The sequence below is a fragment of the Carettochelys insculpta genome, chromosome 1 (assembly GCF_033958435.1).
Source record: "Carettochelys insculpta isolate YL-2023 chromosome 1, ASM3395843v1, whole genome shotgun sequence".
Taxonomy (NCBI): Eukaryota; Metazoa; Chordata; order Testudines; family Carettochelyidae; genus Carettochelys; species Carettochelys insculpta.
Window position 1 is genome coordinate 40,457,387 of NC_134137.1, and position 19,692 is coordinate 40,477,078.

The following is a 19,692-nucleotide window of genomic DNA, read 5'->3' on the forward strand; positions in this document are numbered from 1 at the left end:
GCTGGCTCTCAGCTAAGGCTGTAAAGCAGAGACTTCACTCACCCTTGTCTGAGATCTCAGTGTCTCTGGGTACACAAGTATATGCTATATGACCATATAGATAGCATGGGACAAATTGAGCTGTGTTGCTCCAAGTTCACGCTTCAGTAAATTAGAGCACCATTTGCATTTGCTACAGCATGTGTAAAGTTGAGTGTAGAAAGATTTATATCCCCCCAACATTTAGTATGTTGACTTCAATAGAGCTATACCAACTTACACTATCAGAGGATTTGGCCCAACATTTGTAACTTAAGATTCTGTAACCATGTTTTAAAAAATCATATTAGTATTTGGCAATGCAACACACAGTATACAGGACTGAACTTGGGGGAAAATTTAATTCCAGACAAATTAGCCATTCTGTGTTTCTGTCCTGCCCCTCTCTAGTAAATCATATTGACATAGATTCTGCCACCTTTAAAATCAACAGAGCTACCTACCAAATATATTTCTACTCAGTGTGGGAAAGGTTGGTAGTGTTTGAGTCTTTGACAGGTGTAGGCAACAGAGGATCACAATAATTCCTGCTGCAAGTCAATGGGATTTGGATACTTAAACTCCCATTTGCATTTCAAACATTAAAAACAAATAAAAAATCCTTTATTCTTCATGAATTTTGATGAAGAACTAAAATATAAAGCAAGCCTCTAAAGTTCCATATACTTTAGAATGTATTCTTTGAGGTCACAAATAGCAAACAGTCCAGTTGCTCCTTAGATTCCCCTCACCTCTACCCATATCACCAAGTCAATTGTTTCACAGCTGTAGCAGAATCAGAAATTATATTGAGGCAGCTTGCCAGCATCCCAAATTGCCACCTACTAATTTCAGTTCTCTTAGCCATGATAGCTTCTGACTCACCTGACAATCTGCACAGCCTGGTAGACTGCTGCCAAGACATCTGACAATAAAATGTTAGTTTAAATAGTAAACAAGATAAAGATATAGATAGCATCAGAGAATTCCATATAAACTTAGAGGGGTTCATTTTGAAAGTATTTTATTTGCTTATAGAAATCATTATATATTGAATGTAAGCCATATCTATTATAGGTCATTATTCATAGAGCTAACATTGGAATGCTGTATAAGTATTTATTTTAATATCTATAATCAGGTACAGAAACATAATTCAAGCATAATTAAAACTTTTCTTATATTGTAACTTTAATAGTTTCATTCATTTCTGATATAGTTTCACTTAACTAATTAATATTTCTGCTGTTTTATAGTTATTGAAATTTTAAATTTTGCATTTATAAATTATAATTTTGCATAACATACGGGTTGCAGTATGCTACATAAAATGAGTTCCATCAGAGGAATCTGGTGATATCTTGAACACACAAGCTTAGGTTTTGTATTGTAAGACATTGCTAAAATATGTTGATACTATCATATTCTAGTAAGAGTAGACCATCAGTTTTATGTTGGTTCAGGTTCTCTGCCTCCTTCACTGGTATACACTCTATATTCATGCGCACCTGCACATAGATACATAGGTTATACAGGGCACTAAGAATTTAATAATCAGTGTTTTGAGAGGAAAGGTAAATTAAAAGTTCTCATAATCAATTATTATTATTATTATTATTATTATTATTATTATTATTATTATTTTATGCCCAAGTAGTATGAAGGGTGAGCATTAGCACAATGCACTTGAGATTTTTAATTGTGTTCCAGGGACTTCAGTATATGACTGTGATGCAATGGATTATGTTTTATATGAAGACTAAAACTGATTAGATTGTTTTAATCAAATATTACAATTAAGATATCAAGTTCCAAACAATAATTTATGACCTCACTGGAACCCTTGCAAGCACTTATTAAATAAGTGAGATTTAAATAAAACCCAGTTTCATTTTCCAGGAGCAACAGGCCATATGGAAATATGAATTAAGCCATGACAGTCATTTTCCTTTTTTTATTCTGAAGTTAACAATATTAGGACTTCATCATGTAAGTTCTCTGCAGGCAGAACTAGTGCTGAAGTCAACAGGTTTTGTTCATGAAGATTACTTACGGGGTTTTGCCAATTAATAGCGTAGTTAAACTGCATGAATTAAAATTTCACCTCTGTGTATCAGGGCAGTAAACAAAACAGCTCTGGCCAACATATATGCTATATGAGTGTGTGCCTTTGTATGTTTACACAAACTGTCTAAAATAAATTGAAGGCCTGGAGCATGAATATGTTTTGAAAAACTTATTCTGGTCTCATTGTATTGAAGACATTTTAAGCCTCGAAATAATATGTTGTTAATACCAATAAGCCAATAGTTTTGGGTTCACAGTAATTGCATACTATTTATTTAAAAATCTTCCCCAGCAGTATGTGCCTGTTACCTAAAGCGATGGAGCAGGTCCCAGTCATATGTCTGTTTCTAAACTTGGGCCTACAGCACATGACATAGCACCCACTGTGGCCTCTGCTCTGTCACTTTGCAATGCGATTCTATGTAGTTTTACTTGAATAACATAAAATAACATATATAATGTTATTTATGTTATTTTCCACGTGAAGAACTCCTGTAAACCTTGCCGTTTTGAAACTCAGTGAGGCAGGCGTCTTAGACAAGCTGAAAAACAAATGGTGGTACGATAAAGGTGAATGTGGACCCAAGGACTCTGGAAGTAAGGTCAGTCGCTGCAGTTCGGGACCTACTGTTGTGTTCACAAAGCAGTAAAGGAAGTAATTAACAAAATGACATGGAAATAAAATAAATAGCTCAGAACACTCATAAAAGGATCAGATAAAGAAAATGCTTCCCAACCCTCCCTCAAATAATCATGTAGCCCACTTTAATTTAAAGAAGCACTATTACTCTTGCAGGTTTTCCAGTGACATTGGTGAGAAAAGAAAAATGTTTGTTTCTCCTCTTTCAAAATATGTCATGTCACAACTCCCTATATTTTAAGGATGATTGAAGAGCTGCAAGGTGCACTGTTCCTTTCTCTGTGTGCAGTGAGCCTCTTCCCATTAACTTCTGTGCAATTTATTCCTTTCTCCATTTAATGTCCTTTGAGAGATGGCCTCACTGAGTTGTTCGCTTATATTCTGGTGAGGTAAACAGGCATTCAAATGAGGGGATTTCCTTTCTCCACAACATCCTTGCCTGCTTGTATATGAGAAGGGCTCCAAACAATAGAGACAGAGCTAACATGAATTCTGGAGTTAAAGGTCTTTCTATAACTCCCAGTATATCATCTCTGGGTTCACCCCCAAACACCCTCTTACCTCACTGTAAGCCCAAACATTAACTTTCCCTAAGAGGCTTAGGAGTAGATCTTCCCATTCTAATTCCCCTGAAGCAGAATTCAGAAGCAGGTACTCTTCTGCCCACTTCAGAGCCCTCTCCCTTAATCCCGGACGCACATTCCCTTATCCCAGCAGCTTCCTCCATGCTTCTCTTTCTACCTCCAACCTTTGCCGAGAACCTAAAAAGAAGTATGAGAGACAGTGACTGGTAGCTGCTTAGAAACACAAAGAATGAACCCCTAATGGCCAGTTGGAAAAATTAAAGTGAAATGAGTTTCATACTACGCAGCAAGTGAAAGTTGAGTAAGGAGTTTAAACCCACCAAGAGCCCTGCAGCCCTTGTTAAGTCAGAAACATCGGTGTCATTGTCTCTGTATGCAACAAATTGGGAGATCTTCACCTAGCACTTTCTTTAGGCCACAGTTTCCTTCTCCTTGGTCACAAGCATCATGGCAAAAACTGACCTGACAGGAGAGAAGAATAGCCAATCCATCCAAGACTGTGAGCCTATACTAAAGCCAGCAAAGGGGAGAAGGTTGATACTGAACATCTCTAGAGTTCAACCATACACCAGCCACAGCTGGATTCATGTCTAGGTCTCCCATGCCTCAGCATCAGTGTTATAATCTACAGGCAGAGGTGTTAAACAAACATCAAATAGTGCATCTCTAAATTAAACATTTCTCCGAGTAGTGTTTAGTGGTCATCATGAATTAAACTTTCATGCAGTTTATAAGAAGTTAGCCACTGTCCATACTGTAGCTTCTAGGAAAGACATTTATAAATAATGCAAGAATTGACATAATAAAAGTCCAATTCTGAATAAATCTTTAATTTAAAGAATTATGGTGAAAAAATATGCACTTCATTCTCAAACCCTAAAATATCAGACTTGTTAAGATTTTTGCCCAAAGCATACTGAAATGTATAATAGATATTGGCTACAGCAGATCCACTAAAGGGAACATATATATAAAAAACCCTGCTTAAATATCTCACTAAGAGTGATTAGTATTGTTTTCTAAATTATTAGAAATACTTAGAACTAACTTCTATTCATAAATTGATTAATCTTTAAATAATTTCATTAATATAATTTTTATGTAATGGAGCTTAATAATCCATGGTACTGGAAAGATGTCAAATAAGGTGAAATAAATCAACAGCACTGACTAATGGTAAATATAGGGAAATATTGTGACAATGTAGGGAATATATTATATGCTAATGAAAATGTAGTTCTGCCCTCTAATTAAGAGAGACAAGATACTTTAAGAATGTACTTAATCAGCTGAAAACCAGGCTAGCTGAGTCTATAGATCAATGTATATCAAAAGTGAACACTATCTGTTAATAAAATTATGTAGTGTCCCATCTGTTGTAAATGGGTTTTTGGACTAGAAAGCTTTTAAACAACCCTCAGATAAATCTAGGTTGATATTGCTGTTAAATTTTTCATTAAATAGAGGTAGATATAGCATTGCTTAAAGTTCCAACTAACGGTTGACAGCTGTTAGCGAGTGACTGATTACATCCTAAAGTACTGGTAACACACATGTAATGATTTCCATGTTTGACAGGAAGAAATGAAATTTAATATCTATTTTTATTTATAAATTTAGATAGGCCAATTTTTGTGAAGAAGTGTGTAAATGACTGTCAGTTAATTTCACCTAAATCTTTTTTATGTATGTTTTCAATGTATAATGGATGGCTTTTGAACTCTCGGTGTCTGCTATCAGTAGTTAACCATACCGATTCTGTTTCCTCAGGACAAGACGAGTGCCTTGAGTCTCAGCAACGTAGCTGGAGTCTTCTACATTCTGGTTGGAGGCTTGGGCTTGGCCATGCTGGTGGCTTTGATAGAGTTCTGTTACAAGTCCAGGGCAGAGGCGAAGCGAATGAAGGTGGCAAAGAGTGCACAGACTTTTAATCCAACTTCCTCGCAGAATACCCAGAATTTAGCAACATATAGAGAAGGTTACAACGTATATGGAACCGAAAGTGTTAAAATTTAGGGGTAGGACTTAGGGCCTACTACAGTGAGTGGGTGATGCATCTTGTCATGCAGTGTCGTGACCTGTCTGTCCAGTGGTGGTAATGCTTGCTTCTCAACAGAGCTTTATATTTTGGAAAACTTCAGCGCAAAGTGGTTCCATTTTTTTGGCTGCAGATGTACAGTATAGTACTCTATGTTGCTAATAGACATCTGCATTGCAAAGCCTTTTTAAATATGTAAAGAGTGTCATCTCTTTTTTAAAAAGTTTGGTCATATTGAACCAGTTGGGGCATTACAGATATTTGAAATTTAAGTACTAAAGCAAAAGTAGAGTCTTTCAGTAGAGAGAGACACACCTTCCTTGGGTTACTTGGCTAGCCTATTCTTCTGAGTGTTTTTATCATTCTTTAACTACTTTTGAATAGCCCTGTATGTAGCTTTTTATAGGTATTATAATAAATATTTGAGCTAGTCAGCCCCTTAGTGAGTGATAATCAAGCTTTAGGAAGAGCAAGCACTGTGGCATGATTCTAAACCTGATTCATCTTTTTCCCTGAACCTCCACCCCCTCCATTGTTTAGCAGAATTGGAAGAATTGAGCTTCTCATTTGTTTAGTGAGTCCTGCCTAGGGTCAGCCATTGTCCCACCGCAATAACCATTAATAATGCCAGTATTGTTACTGGAGTGTAGAAAGTCACATCCATATTCAGCAGACTAAGACTACCTGTTTATCCTGCTGAGGAACAATACATTTAGATGTTAATGTAGCAATTTCAGGGACAGAAATGTTAATGGTGTGACAATTGGAGAAGGCCTGAGTGAGTGTTTTATTACTAGAGTGAAAGAGATGTTCTATGCAGTGTCAACCTGGCTCTCTAACTATTCCTGAGATCAGCACATTTTTAAATGGCATGTAGTAACAAATGGAACTTGTGTTTATTATTTATGATTAATTATTAGCAGACAGGATCTGAGGTATGTATGCTAGATGCTTTATAAATTATGCTGTAGATCGGAGTCTTGCCTTTTAGGTAGTACAGTCTAGAACTCTCAGTCCCATTCCAGTAGCAAACCAGATTATTCTAATTTTGACAAAATGTTCTAAACCTGATTCTTCTGGACTCATAGATGAGTATGGAACTTATGGGCTACGTCTACACGTGTACGCTACATCGAAGTAGCTTATTTCGATGTAGCGACATCGAAATAGGCTATTTCGATAAATAACGTCTACACGTCCTCCAGGGCTGGCAACGTCGACGTTCAACGTCGACGTTGAGCAGCACCACATCGAAATAGGCGCTGCGAGGGAATGTCTACGCACCAAAGTAGCACACATCGAAATAAGGGTGACAGGAACAGCTGCAGACAGGGTCACAGGGCGGACTAGCGCTTCCAGGGCAACAGCTAGCCGCTCCCTTAAAGGGCCCCTCCCAGACACACGCAGCCTGTACAGCACGCGGTCTGCAGAGCCATAGGCACGCACACCTCGAGCGACGCAGGTATGGACCCCCAGCAGCAGCAGCAGAAGCAGCAGCAGCAGCAGCCAGAGGTCCACGCAGCCACCCCTGTAGGAGCAGTGCTCGCCCTGCTCCATGCCATGCAGGAGGCAGCTGAGCACATCCTTGCCACAGAGGAGGAGCTGCCCGTAGGGGAGGAGGACACAACCCCCAACCCTGCAGCACCCCGCCCCTGCCGCCTCATACGCTGCTGGCTGTGGAGCTACCCCACCAGCACCGACTGGTGGAAGCGGCTGGTGCTCGGAGAGTGGAACGACGACCGCTGGCTCCAGAGCTTTCGGATGAGCCAGCAGACATTTCTGGAGCTATGCCAGTGGCTCACCCCCGCACTCAGGCACCAGGACACCGCCATGCGGCATGCCCTCGCTGTGGAGAAACGGGTCGGCATCGCTATCTGGAACCTGGCCACTCCAGACAGCTACCGATCCGTGGGGCAGCAGTTTGGCATCGGCAAGGCCACCATCGGGGCTGTCCTTATGGAGGTAAGAGGACCCACAGGGGGAGGGGGAGGCAGCCCTGGCAGGGGAGGGGGGCCCTGGCAGGGGAGGGCCACACACACCCCTCATTGGTGCTCTCCCATGTGCTTCCCCTGCAGGTCGTCTGCGCCATCAACGCCCTGCTCCTCCACAGGCTCGTGAGGCTTGCAGACCCGGATGCCGCCATCGCGGGGTTTGCCACCCTGGGCTTCCCCAATTGCTTCAGGGCTCTGGATGGGACCCACATCCCCATCCGCGCCCTGGAGCACAGTGGAGGATGCTACTAAAACAGGAAGGGCTACCATTCTGTGGTCCTCCAGGCCTTGGTGGACAGCCGGGGCCATTTCCTGGACATTTATGTGGGCTGGCCTGGCAGCACCCATGAAGCCCAGGTATTCTGGAACTCGGGCCTGTGCCGCCGGCTGGAGGTGGGGACCTACATCCCCCAGCGGGAGATCCCTGTGGAGGACACCACCATGCCCCTCTGCGTCATCGCAGGTGCGGCATACCCCCTCCAGCCCTGGCTCATGCACCTTTACACGGGCCACCTGTCAGCCAGCCAGGAGCGCTTCAACCTGCACCTGAACCATGTGCACCAGGTGGTGGAGCGCACATTTGGCCGCCTCAAAGGGCGCTGGAGGTGTCTCCTCATCCACCTTGATGCGGGCCCCACCAACATCCCCCAGATTGTGGGCACGTGCAGTGCCCTACACAACCTGGTGGAGAGCACGGGGGAGGCCTTTTTCAGGGGTGGGCTGTGGAGGCCGGCAGGGCCTATGTGCAGCCACCCGCTGCCCCCAGTCACCAGGTGGATCCCGAAGGGACCCGGGTCTGGGAGGCCCTGTGGGCCCAGTTCAATGAGCCCGTGGGGTGAACGCTGGCAGGCCCCCCACTGAACCCCCCCCATCCTCCACAACACTCCCTGCCCCTACGCCCACACCACAGAGCACCCAAGAGCACACACCCCCACTTTTCTCTTAAATAAAAGCAGACATTTGTTCGTCAAATCAAATATCTGTAGAACTCTTATTATTATTATCAAGACTAATTATTTACAGGCAAAATCAAAATTATATATATGTATTATAAATAAGATAAGATGAAAGGGGAAGACAAGGAAGGGGAGAACTATGTACATCGGGGGGCAAGGATCAGCATAACAACAGGGGTCTAATATAAAAACTATTCACAAAAGAACATTAAACTGGGGGGAATACATACAAAGGGGGGGGCCACATCCTGGGCCCCACACCCCCTTATGTCCAGCGCTGGGGGTGGGCAGCCGTGACCCACGCCTCAGCCTCAGCCCTGGCCAGGGCTGGCTGGGGGCTGGGCGGACCGGTAGATATGACCGGCGGGTGTCAGCTGGCCCCAGGTCCCCCTCGGCGGAAGAACCCTCGGTGGTAGGTGGCAGTGCGACGGTGGATGGCTCAGCGGGTGGCACAGCAGGTGGAGCAGCGGGTGGAGCAGGCAGGGCGGGCGCAGTGGTGGCCGGTGCGGCATGGGGGGGCCAGGTAGTTGGCAATATGGTCGAATGTCCACCTAAAGACCCCCCATGCCTCCTGGCGTGAGGCCAGTGCCCGCTCCTGGAGTTGGAGGCTGTGCTCTTCCACCCGCAGCCGCTGCTCGGTGACCTCCAGCTGTCGACGATGGATGGCCAGCAGCTGGGGGTCCGTCACCGTCGGGTGGTGGTGCTGGGTCCGCCGTCGTCCCTGCCGTGGGGCTGGTCGGTCCTCCGCCGAGGGGCTGGCCTGGAGTGATGGCCCTGGTGGGCTGTCCGGGACCACTGACACCTCGCCGGCGCTCTCCGGTCTTCCGATGGTGCAGCTGCAGAACACGGGGGGGAAGAAGAGTGGAGACAGCCGTTAGTATGGGCCCCGAGCCATGGCCCTTGTCCCCCCACCCCTCTGCTGCTGGTTCCCCATTCCCGTCCCTGGGAGATGCTGATGATGATGATGGGTGTCCCACCCCCTCCCCCCGGGGGACCCTAGAGGTTCCACTCTTCCCAGCCCCGGGGATGGGGCATGGCACTGTCGTGCTGGGGGGCAGGGGCTGATGCACTCTTCTGAGGGACATGCCACTGCTGTCCTTGGGGCCATGGTCATCTGGGCATGTGGAGGGCCCTGGTCATATCTATTACCCCTGCCCCTCAACCCTGGGGGTGTGCACCGGGGGGGTACATACCTGATGGTCCACTCCCACGGTCGGGGGACAGCTGGTGGGCGGATGCCCTACTGGAGCTCCGGGATGGGATGGGATGGCGATCCGCAGGCTGGCGTCGCTGGAGGAGGACTCCCCCTCCTCCTCCTCCTCCTCTGGTGCCCTGGGGGTGGGCTCCTGGGGGGGTCTCTGGGGTGCGGGGCTTGCCTTCGGGGCAGACTCCGCCTCCGGGGCCTGCTGGGGCTCATCGGCCGAGGTATCAAGAGTGGCCGGAGGGGAGGAGGTGTGCCGGGGGCCCAGGATGGCCCTGAGCTCCCTGTAAAAGGGGCGAGTGATGGGGGCGGCCCCAGATCGGCCGGCCGCATCCTGGGCCCGGGCGTAACCGTGCCGCAGCTCCTTCACTTTACTGCGTACATGATCTGGAGTGCGGGCAGGGTGACCCCGGGCGGCCAGGCCCTCGGCCAGCCGAGCGAACACATCCGCGTTCCGCCTCTTGCTTCCCATTACCTGGAGCACCTCCTCCTCACTCCAGAGCCCCAGCAGGTCCCAAAGCTCTGCCTCTTTCCAGGAGGGGCCCCGCTGCCGCTTCCCCGCCTGGCTGGTGGGCTGGGAGCCCTGGCTCCCCTTGGGGGGGATCCCCTGGGGGCGCTTGGGGGGCTGGGGAGTGGCCATCATGGCAGGTGGGGGTGTGTGGGCACGGAGGAGCGTGCAGGCCGGCCTCGTGGCTGTGCTGCTGCCTGCACGCTCTCTCAGCTTCCTGCACAGGAAGGCAGGGGGCAGGGAGCTTTAAGGGGCCGCTGCACGCAGCGACCATCGAGCTCAGGGGCTAGGCAGAACGTCTCTCAACCCCTCAGCTGATGGCCGCCATGGCGGACCCCGCTATTTCGATGTTGCGGGATGCGCAACGACTACACGTTCCCTACTTCGACGTTGAACGTCGAAGTAGGGCGCTATTCGCATCCCCTCATGGGGTTAGCGACTTTGACGTCTCGCTGCCTAACATCGATGTCAACTTCGAAATAGCGCCCAACACATGTAGCCGTGACGGGCGCTATTTCGAAGTTGGTGCCGCTACTTTGAAGTAGCCGGCACGTGTAGACGCAGCCATGTAGAGGGGTGTGAGAAGCAGATTTGGAATTGAAATTTTATTTTGCCACCTAGAAAGATTTCAAAGGAAGGAAAGGTAGATAAAATTATTATTTGTATTTATTTATATAGCGCTGGAGTACAGGGCCCTGTTCAATAGGTGGAGTGCGCCAAACAAATAACAGTTGCCTGTCCCAAGGAGCTTACAGTCTAAAGGCACAGCCAGTACAATACAGAACAATACAATATAGAACAAACACAGAACGAACAGAGAATGGTGTATGGTCATTATAGCTGGAACACTTCAAGGAATAGGTGGGTTCTCAGGCATGTTTTCAAGAAAAGTGAGGGAGGGGATATGGCAGACATTGATTGGAAAGCTATTTCAACCATACAATTTGCTTCTAAATTTCTTAGGGCTCCTGCTGATTGTTGCCCTATGAACAAGCAAACATTTCCTGGCTATATTTTAATGGTGACAGTGACTGATTTATGCCCCTAATTCTCATTAGTGAGCATGTGAGTCATGCACATAAATCCATAAAATCGAAAGGAGATCAAAGCCTTAACACAATCTGAAAATTGATAACAATCTAGCCTAGATTTGACTACCCAGTTTATTTCAGTGTGGCAAAAACAGTCTGCGCAACATTAACAGCTGCTGCTAAATCAGAAGGCTAAGTAGTAGATGGTTTAGAGTAATGTTCATTAACCCTATGACACCAGTAGTTAGGATTTCCAGATGCCAGCATCAAACACTGTACAACGTTCCTTGCCAATTCCCAGAATCAAAGGTTTTTTAAAAATCATGTTTTGCATGTAATTAGACAAAATGTAGATGAAAAGCTTAATACCCCTGAAATTCCCAAATGGTCTACCCAACATCCATTGTGTTGTCAGCCTATTGCAGGGAACAAGAGTGTGGATGTCAAATAGGTAAACAAAGACAATGACCTATACTGATAAAATAATAATAGTAATAATAATAAAAATATGCAATCATTAGTTCTTAAAATGGAATAATGAAATTTCATTTCAGGGAGTCATTGGTGAAGTTGCACACTATTAACTGTAATGTTTTTGCTTAACACAACAGTACATCATTCAGGAATAATCACTCTCATCCCATATTCACTATCAGACTCACAAAGTGGGATGTGCCCAAAATAAAAATCCCAGCCCTAGCTCAATACTGACCTGGCTCAAGGCCACTCAGGTTGTGAAACATGTGACTGCACCACTTATAGAATTTATATAAAGCCTTGTTTTCCCTTTTCCCCCTAAATAAGCAAAACCAGAATTGGAGCTCATCAAATTAGTAATTTCTTCTTAGTCTTTTTTTCTTTTTAAAATACGTAAAGATATCCATTTTCCAAGTATTTTGATTTTTTCTAAAGTTTTTGCAACATTGATTTTATTAAAAGTATTATTGAAATAATATTGTCTATTTTAACATTTGCTGAAAGCATGGATTTCCATAAATTACTTTTGCTCAGCTTTTTGCTAACAATTACAATGATGCTTAGCTATTTAAAAGTATTTTAAATTATCATAAAATCAAACATTGGTCTTTTGTACCTGTATAAAACACCTTCCTAGTTTGCAATTTTAAAACTACATATTCTACTCAGGATATTTAATATAATACTTGTCCCTGACTTTTTACCAAGTGAATACATATTGTAAACATTTTTCAAACATAATACTTTTATATCTACAAGACCACTGAGGCTAGTTGAACGCAATGAACTCTTTTGTAAAAAATTATTATTCCATCACCCAATTACGCATTTCTAATAAGAGTATCTATTAAGCATTAATGGTGTACAGTCTATGCCTATGATTACACACATTTCAAAGACTCAGATTCCCTTCCGGAGAGAGCTGTGAAACACATGTTCACCATTTATTTCAGAACCTCATCTGTGCTCATTTGATCAAAAGTAATTAGATCACATTAGCACTATGTCTGCCAATATATTTAAAAAAAAACTCTTCATGGAAGTTAGATGAGACACATGCCTGCATGAAAACCTTGGGTATCTCTGTTTTTAAGTCAATATGCAATCTCTAAATTGTGACACTTGTAAATTATATAAATTACAAGCTGGAGGGGGGAGAGCTTACACCACCTTAGCTGTGAGCCACTAAGTCTGAATACATGGGGCTAGAGTGTGTCCCTAGGACACAGCCATTGGTAAGACACAATGGTTATGTCTACATGGTGGGCAGGGTCATGCAAATGAGGGCACTCAACAATGCCAATGACCACCCATTTGCATAATCATGTGTCTCATTTGCAAAGTCACTCAAGATCACTGTCCCAGCAGAGGCCTCTGTCATCACAAAATAAGCCATGTAGATGGGGTTCTGGCAACCAAAACCCACCTTGTTGACAGCCCCTTATTTCTGAAAAAAATGAGGAATATGGGGCTGTCGACAAGGGGGTTTTGGTCAACGGAACCCTGTCTACACAACTTGTTTTGTGATGACAGAAGCCTCTGCTCACATAGCTATCTCACAAGATGATGCAAATGAGGTGTGCAGCTATGCAAATGAGCTTCCATTTGCATTGTCGAGGGCCCTTATTTGCAAGACCCTGCCAGCAGCAGCATGCCGTGTAGATGTAGCTAATACGTTTCTATGCTACTTGCAATGGCAGCACAAGGAAGCCACAATTCCCTCTCTGGTTGCTCCCACAGGCTGTAATTTCCCTTAGCCCATACCAGCACCAATGCATAGAATCCTGTCCCTTCCACACTGGGAGCCAAGGTAACCCACTCACCCTTTTTGTGAAGTAATGAGCGCAGAGTCTCTCTATCCCTAACTTCGGTATATGGCCATAAAGTTATAGGAAAAGCTAGCCCCTTAGAATTTATATTTTTATACTCTTTCAAGTTTATTGGAATTGTTTATGCTTACTATTGTTTTGTGCTAACTCTTGGAAGCTGTATGACAATACAAATAGTTCCCTCATTTCAAGGGTTAATGACATCAGGATGCTTGTGAGGTTGTAGGTAGAAGAGAGGTATCTGAAGCTCCCAAGTTGTCCTCAAAGTAGGCATTGAGAAGGTGAGATAGAAGGGGAAGAAATATCAATTTCAACTCTTCCTTCCTACCATTTCTTGCTTAGCAGGCTGTCAATCTGTGAATGTCCTGAAGATCTGAATCCTGGTTCAAGAGCTTCTCTTGCTCTATCTGTCATTCTCTTCCCTCAGCTCCATACCTTTATTTAATCTAATCACTTATTAGACAAGTCGCCAAATGCTGCAGCAGGGAGAGGCAACTTTTAGCAGCATCTTTATTGCATTGATTTTGCAATTTACATTTTCATTTTCATGGCCAAGTTAGAACACTGGGTGCACAGTTTACCTTTAATAATTTTAGAAAGGGAATAACTGTATCTCCCAGATACTACAGTAATTAAGGCTGCATAAGAACCTGAATGAAATAAAGTATCCACCCAATACTAAAGATCCAGTGCTCCAAGATGTTGAATGTTGTTGATTTCCATTTAAGTCCATGGGAGTAGGGAACTCAGTGTCTCTTAGAAGACAGAACACCTTGTCAGGTCAACACCTTAAAGAGAAACTGTTGGACACACAGTCTCAGAATTTAATTTCAGTCTTCTTACTTACCGTTCATGGTTATTTCTTTACTGGTTCTTAGTGCTTTTGCTATAGTAATTACCCAGTCTTCTTCCCTCATGGCCCAACTTCTCCTTCTATTTAATTCTGCATTCAAACCATGATGATGAATTTGTGACAAGACAATCAAAATATGATTAGCCTTCCCCTTCCCTGTGGTTTTAATTAGGACATGATTCAGAAACTATGTTAGCTTCCTTGCTCAATGGTTGCCTCGTGGTGAAGAACAAAGGTCTCCTACCACACTTACGTCATTAGTTATTTCACCTGTTTCCCATGCAAAGTTGTTGATCCATCTTTTTTCTTTAGTGGGAAAGGACACTTTTCTTTCAGAAAATTTGTCCTTCTATTTTATCTGAGAAAATTGTTCATCATCCCCAAGTGTTTTCTGGCTTAGGAACCTACTAGGTTCTATTATCTTTCCTGTTCAAGGTGTATGTGACGTAGCTAGAAAAAACAGTGAGATGGTTTCGGCCACAGAATCATTGAAGCATGTAAAATATGAAGGTGGTCCTTATGTCTTTTTTCTTTATTCCTGGAATGTTCATTCTTTGCTTCCCTATGAGCATGATCTTGAATAGGAAAACTTGCTGGAGTTTGGTCCAAAAAAAAATGGAGATTGTTTTGGTGGATGGGGAGATGCTTCTGGAAGACATACCAAGGATTATGCAGACTCACTCTTTTGAGAAATATATACTCTGTTGAAGATATTTCCAATCTAGGGCTTATTTTGTATTTCACTGGCTCCACATTTTCCAGATACCATCAGAAGAAAGAAAACAAGTTTTTTTTCTTGCAATTGACCTAGAAAATGTTTTATTTTAGACCAGACTACTCCATTTCACCTTGTCTTTGTCACCTCCTGAATCAACTACTGTAATGTACTCTACTTGGGCCTACCTGAAAGAACCACCTGGCAGCTTCCAGTAGTGCACAATACACGCTTCATTAATTTAGTACTACGACCTAGATTATGCCACTTTACATTGGAGTAGTGCTCTGCAAGCTGCACAGCTTCTTATTTGCTTCTTGGTACAATTCACGTTGTTGATACTCCAAAAATCTATGTTCGGGCTGGTGTCCCGTGTACCTAAGAGAACATTTCTCTCTGTATTTACCACAGCTGCCATTTAGCCCAACGTGTTTTTGTTAACAGTCTCTGGCTCTGAATGCTGTGAAACTGGAGCCACAATTCCTTCAGAAGCGGGTTTTGAACACTGTAACTGATTGTCCCAATTGTTTCCCCATGCCCAGGTGTTTGGTCTTTAAGGAGTGGTATAAAGCTCTTCTGTTTGCTGAGTTAGGTTTACTACAAGAGTATTACCTTACCTAGCTTTCTCAGGGTAATTGATTGGGGGGCTGGTTTCACTTCTGATCTCTTCATGGTGGCACTGTTGTAGCTGTACCTCTGGAGCTTTCTTCTGGTGCATCCAGCTAATGGCAGCAAAATGTTAAATTACACTGGAAGAACTGCACCCAGAGGCAATGGAGACTGGTTTTTAATCTCTTTCACAAGCTCAGGCTGAGGACTTCACTGCTGGCTCAGGCAGAAGGAGAAGCTGGGCTAGGTGGGACAAAGCTCAATAATAGCAAATAAAACGCCACTCTTCATTTCCTTTTCGTATAAATACGTTTAGCCATTTTTCCAATGTGAATATTCCCCTCCTGTTCCTCTAATTTTGCAATACGTGTCTGTCCCCACACTTCACTGGAAACTTGTCTGTGTTATACATAGAGATGGTCAAATGTCAGAATTTTCATCTCATGGGAAATGCCAATATTTTAAATCTTATTTAGAGCTGTTGGAGTTTGGGTGCATCCTGCCCTGGGCCAGCCCTCACAATGGCCAGTTGGGGTGACTGCCCGGGGTACTGTGCAGCAGCACAGATGCATGCACTGCCAAAGGGTGGGGAGCACTGGTGGGGAGCACTCCAATTTCTCCCTGCTTCCTACCAGCAGGGGAACATGGGTGGGAGGGAGCAGTGATGCACAGATACTGCTCCCCATCCAGTGTTCCTCTGCACCCCTGCCCCCAGGGTCACTTTCCCTGTCTGGGCTGTGCTGTGAGGTGAGCCTCAGGAGCTGCTGCTCTCCTGTCTGCCCCTTATACAGCCCAAGTGGGGAAAGGGAAATTGCTTCTTCCTGCTCTCCCCTTGTCCCTGCCCCCAAGGGTTCAAGAGAAGCAGCAGCACCAGGGGGAAGGGATCTGTAATGCCAGCTGCTCCTTGCAGCTAGATCAGTTTCCCTCTGTGTGTGTGTGTGTGTGTGTGTGTGTGTGTGTGTGTAGGAGGGGTGAAGGACAGGTGCCCAGGTTGGGGCAAAGGGGACACAGTGCCATGACTGCAGGGATTAGCGGTGGATGAGGCACACTGCAGAGGTGGGATCCTGAGGACCCTATGGAGGCCAGGTGCAGTGGGAGGGGGAAATAGTCATTCACCCAAGGTGCCATTTTCCATAAGGGCAGCCCTGCTTCTCCCTTCATTTTCCTCTCTGGGATGAGTCTCTGGCTAGACTATATCTCTCATGGGCTGTGTCTACACGTGCCCCAAACTTCGAAATGGCTATGCAAATTCCCATGAGCTCATGGGAATAAGGGGACTTCGAAGTAGGCAGCATCCTTTCGAAAAGGAGCCCCGTCTGGACGCGCCGCGTGGCGGCAAGGAGCGTCAATTTCGAAGCGCGGCTGCCGCCCGCATGCTAATGAAGCGCTGAATATGCATTTCAGCGCTTCATTAGTAAACTTCGAAATGGCCATTTGCGTGGCCATTTCGAAGTTTGGGGCACGTGTAGACGTAGCCATGATGTGCCAAGGTCATAAGAATCTCATGGTGCACCATGCTGGTCCCGCTGAAGGAAAGACCCTAGTATATCATGGGAAGTGTCATTCAGCAACAGATCCTAATCCACAGAGAACAAGGGTCTGAGGCACCCAAACTACAGTTCCCATGAGGCCCCAGGTACCTCATCTGTGGACAAATTAATGTCATACTGACCTGGAACCAAATTACTGATTAATTTCAACAAACCAAAAATGTTTCACTTTGGACTAACCTGACCTCATGCAAAATATTTTGCTCTTACTTTTCCCAAAGGAAACTTTTTAAAAAAATGTTGGTAACATTGAAATTGTACTGAGGAAAATGGTGCTGTTCTGGAAACAGTAAATTCAATCAAAAAAAAATCAGTGAAAAATTCCTGATCAGCTCTGTGTATAGTGTTTAGCATATGAGAGCTCTCGGTGCTTTCCTAATGGTAAATACCTTTTTTATGAATAGAAAACAGAAATGTCTTTAGTTTATAGTCAATTAAATTTTCAAAATGAGATTTTCCAGGTTTATACAGTAATTTATGTGCCATTTTTTATTAATTATATTTAGTTACTTTTTGCTAAGTAGAGTTTAGAGTCTAATCCCACAAATGTGTATGCATATAATTTATTTTAGTCATGTGCTTGCCAGGCTCTAGATATACATAGCATTATTTCTTGGATTGCTGCACAATATCAGTGTAGTGTGAAGCACTTGAGATGAAGGTGTCCCCTGTACTAACCTACTGAGCAAACGGGGATTTTATACTTTGGCCATAGAATTTGTCTTTCACAAAATTTTAACTGCAGAATCTCTAGTCTGATATTTGTTTTTTTCCCCAATGTTATTGTGCACTTCATATATCTATACACCATGAAAAAAATGCAGATGTCTACAACTTGATATTTTGGTGTTTGTTGTGCCATGACTTATTGAGGAACAGAAGTATTGTAACACTTTCTTCTCTTTCCTTTCTCCTGGATCCCAGCTGACCTTTTCTGAAGCCATAAGAAATAAAGCCAGATTATCCATCACAGGGAGTGTAGGAGAGAATGGCCGTGTGTTAACTCCCGACTGCCCGAAGGCCGTGCACACTGGAACTGCAATTAGACAAAGTTCAGGATTGGCTGTAATTGCATCAGACCTACCATAAAAACCAAAAAAATAATTGAGTGCCTTAATTAAACTGTGTTGGTGACTGATGGGAACACAGCACAGACTGTAACGACATGGGAGTGTCATTGATGAACTGATAATTGGGCTGAGAACTGGAAAGTACGTCCAAATGCGCCAGATATCATCAGCAACAAAGTGTGCATGAGCTCAGCTCAGAAACCCAAACTCAGATTTTATATCAGGAAAATTCATAATTTAGTTTTGTTGGAGGGAGGGGGGCTGGGATGGGTATATTAACAGCAACAAAGGTCACTTGAGTGGACTTAAAACTAATATGACTTGCCAATTAGCGCATTAAACTGTGAAGAACATACTCAGAAAGGACAACATTTTGGTCTTTATCTTGGAAAAGTGGGGAAAATAGCTATAGAAATCAATGAACATGCTAACCTGTGTCTCCAGAACATCAGTATATACAATGGAAGAATATCCAGCTGTGGAAATGAGTCACTAAACTGTGATAAAATAATAAATATGTAAATCCTGTGAAAAAAAATTATTTACATTTTCTTTGAAAAAAGGAATATTGAAACATGCTTGCTTTTTAACTGATGTAAATTCGGTAGAGGACAACACAATTCTTTTTTCTAACCATCTTAGGGAACAATTCATTGCAATAATTGATATAAAATGCCATCACTGTAACAAAATTCAGAGACTTTTTTTATAAAAGTTGTTGGTCATCCTCTTGTTTGCTGTTACTGTCATACTGTTACATCATGCCGTGTTCCACAGATTTGCATCTGTCTAACGAAAAGAAAAACAGAAAACATGTTTAGAGTACATTGTCAGTCTGCAGTGTAGAATCAAAAGAGACTACGGGTCACTCATGTTACCAATATTATTTATAATCTTGTTCTGTGTAAAAAACTGTGGTTTTTGTACCCACCAAAAAGAATAAAACAACCAAGGTTCTTATAATTTTGCCAGAGTTTGAGTGTTTTTCTGATCCTGAGGGGTGCCAGCTGAAAAATATGACCACATTGTGACTGATTTCTGCTCCAGAATTCAGGACCATAAGGCACACTCTTGTTACTTGCATACTTGTGAAAGGCTTTGAGATCCTTTGATGGGAGGCACGATAGAAGGGCCAACTTATTATTATTATTATTATTATTATTATTATTAATAATAATAATAATAATAGTAATAATAATAATAATAATAATAATAGAGCTTTCATTTCTGCTATTCTAGGGGCAATTGTTTCACTGACAAGGTTTGTTGCCTGGGGTGATGGGTAATCAAAGAGATGGCAGGAGCCATCTGCTACAGTTGAGGGGGAACCCTAAATATGTTTTATTAAAATCCTTAATTAGATGTTCTTCAGACAATAAAAATAAAATAAAATTGCCCTCTCTCTGTCACTAAAACACCATTGGAAATCCTACAGGTATCAATGCAATGAAAGCAAATTACTGGCCTGACCATGAGACCAGCATCTTCTTTCCTAGTAGTGAAAGAAGTTGAGCCAATGCTGATTAAATCCAGTGGAAAGAGTCCCAACGTCTGT

The 19,692-nt window shown here is 43.6% G+C and overlaps 1 protein-coding gene across 3 annotated transcripts in view; it reads left to right on the forward strand.

Annotated features, from left to right (window-relative positions):
• GRIA4 (glutamate ionotropic receptor AMPA type subunit 4) overlaps nucleotides 1-18,342 on the forward strand; it is a 316,531-nt gene extending 298,189 nt beyond the window's left edge. The window contains exons 14-16 of one of the 3 annotated variants that reach the window (XM_074981809.1): nucleotides 2,573-2,687; nucleotides 5,080-5,214; nucleotides 17,992-18,342. In XM_074981809.1, the coding sequence (XP_074837910.1) occupies nucleotides 2,573-2,687; nucleotides 5,080-5,214; nucleotides 17,992-18,156 (415 nt within the window). In that variant the 3' untranslated portion in view covers nucleotides 18,157-18,342. Of the gene's footprint in view, nucleotides 1-2,572; nucleotides 2,688-5,079; nucleotides 5,326-17,991 lie in introns of those variants that run through there. The other 2 variants (XM_074981795.1, XM_074981800.1) reach the window with 2 other exon arrangements.
• Nucleotides 18,343-19,692: the final 1,350 nt, after the last annotated feature.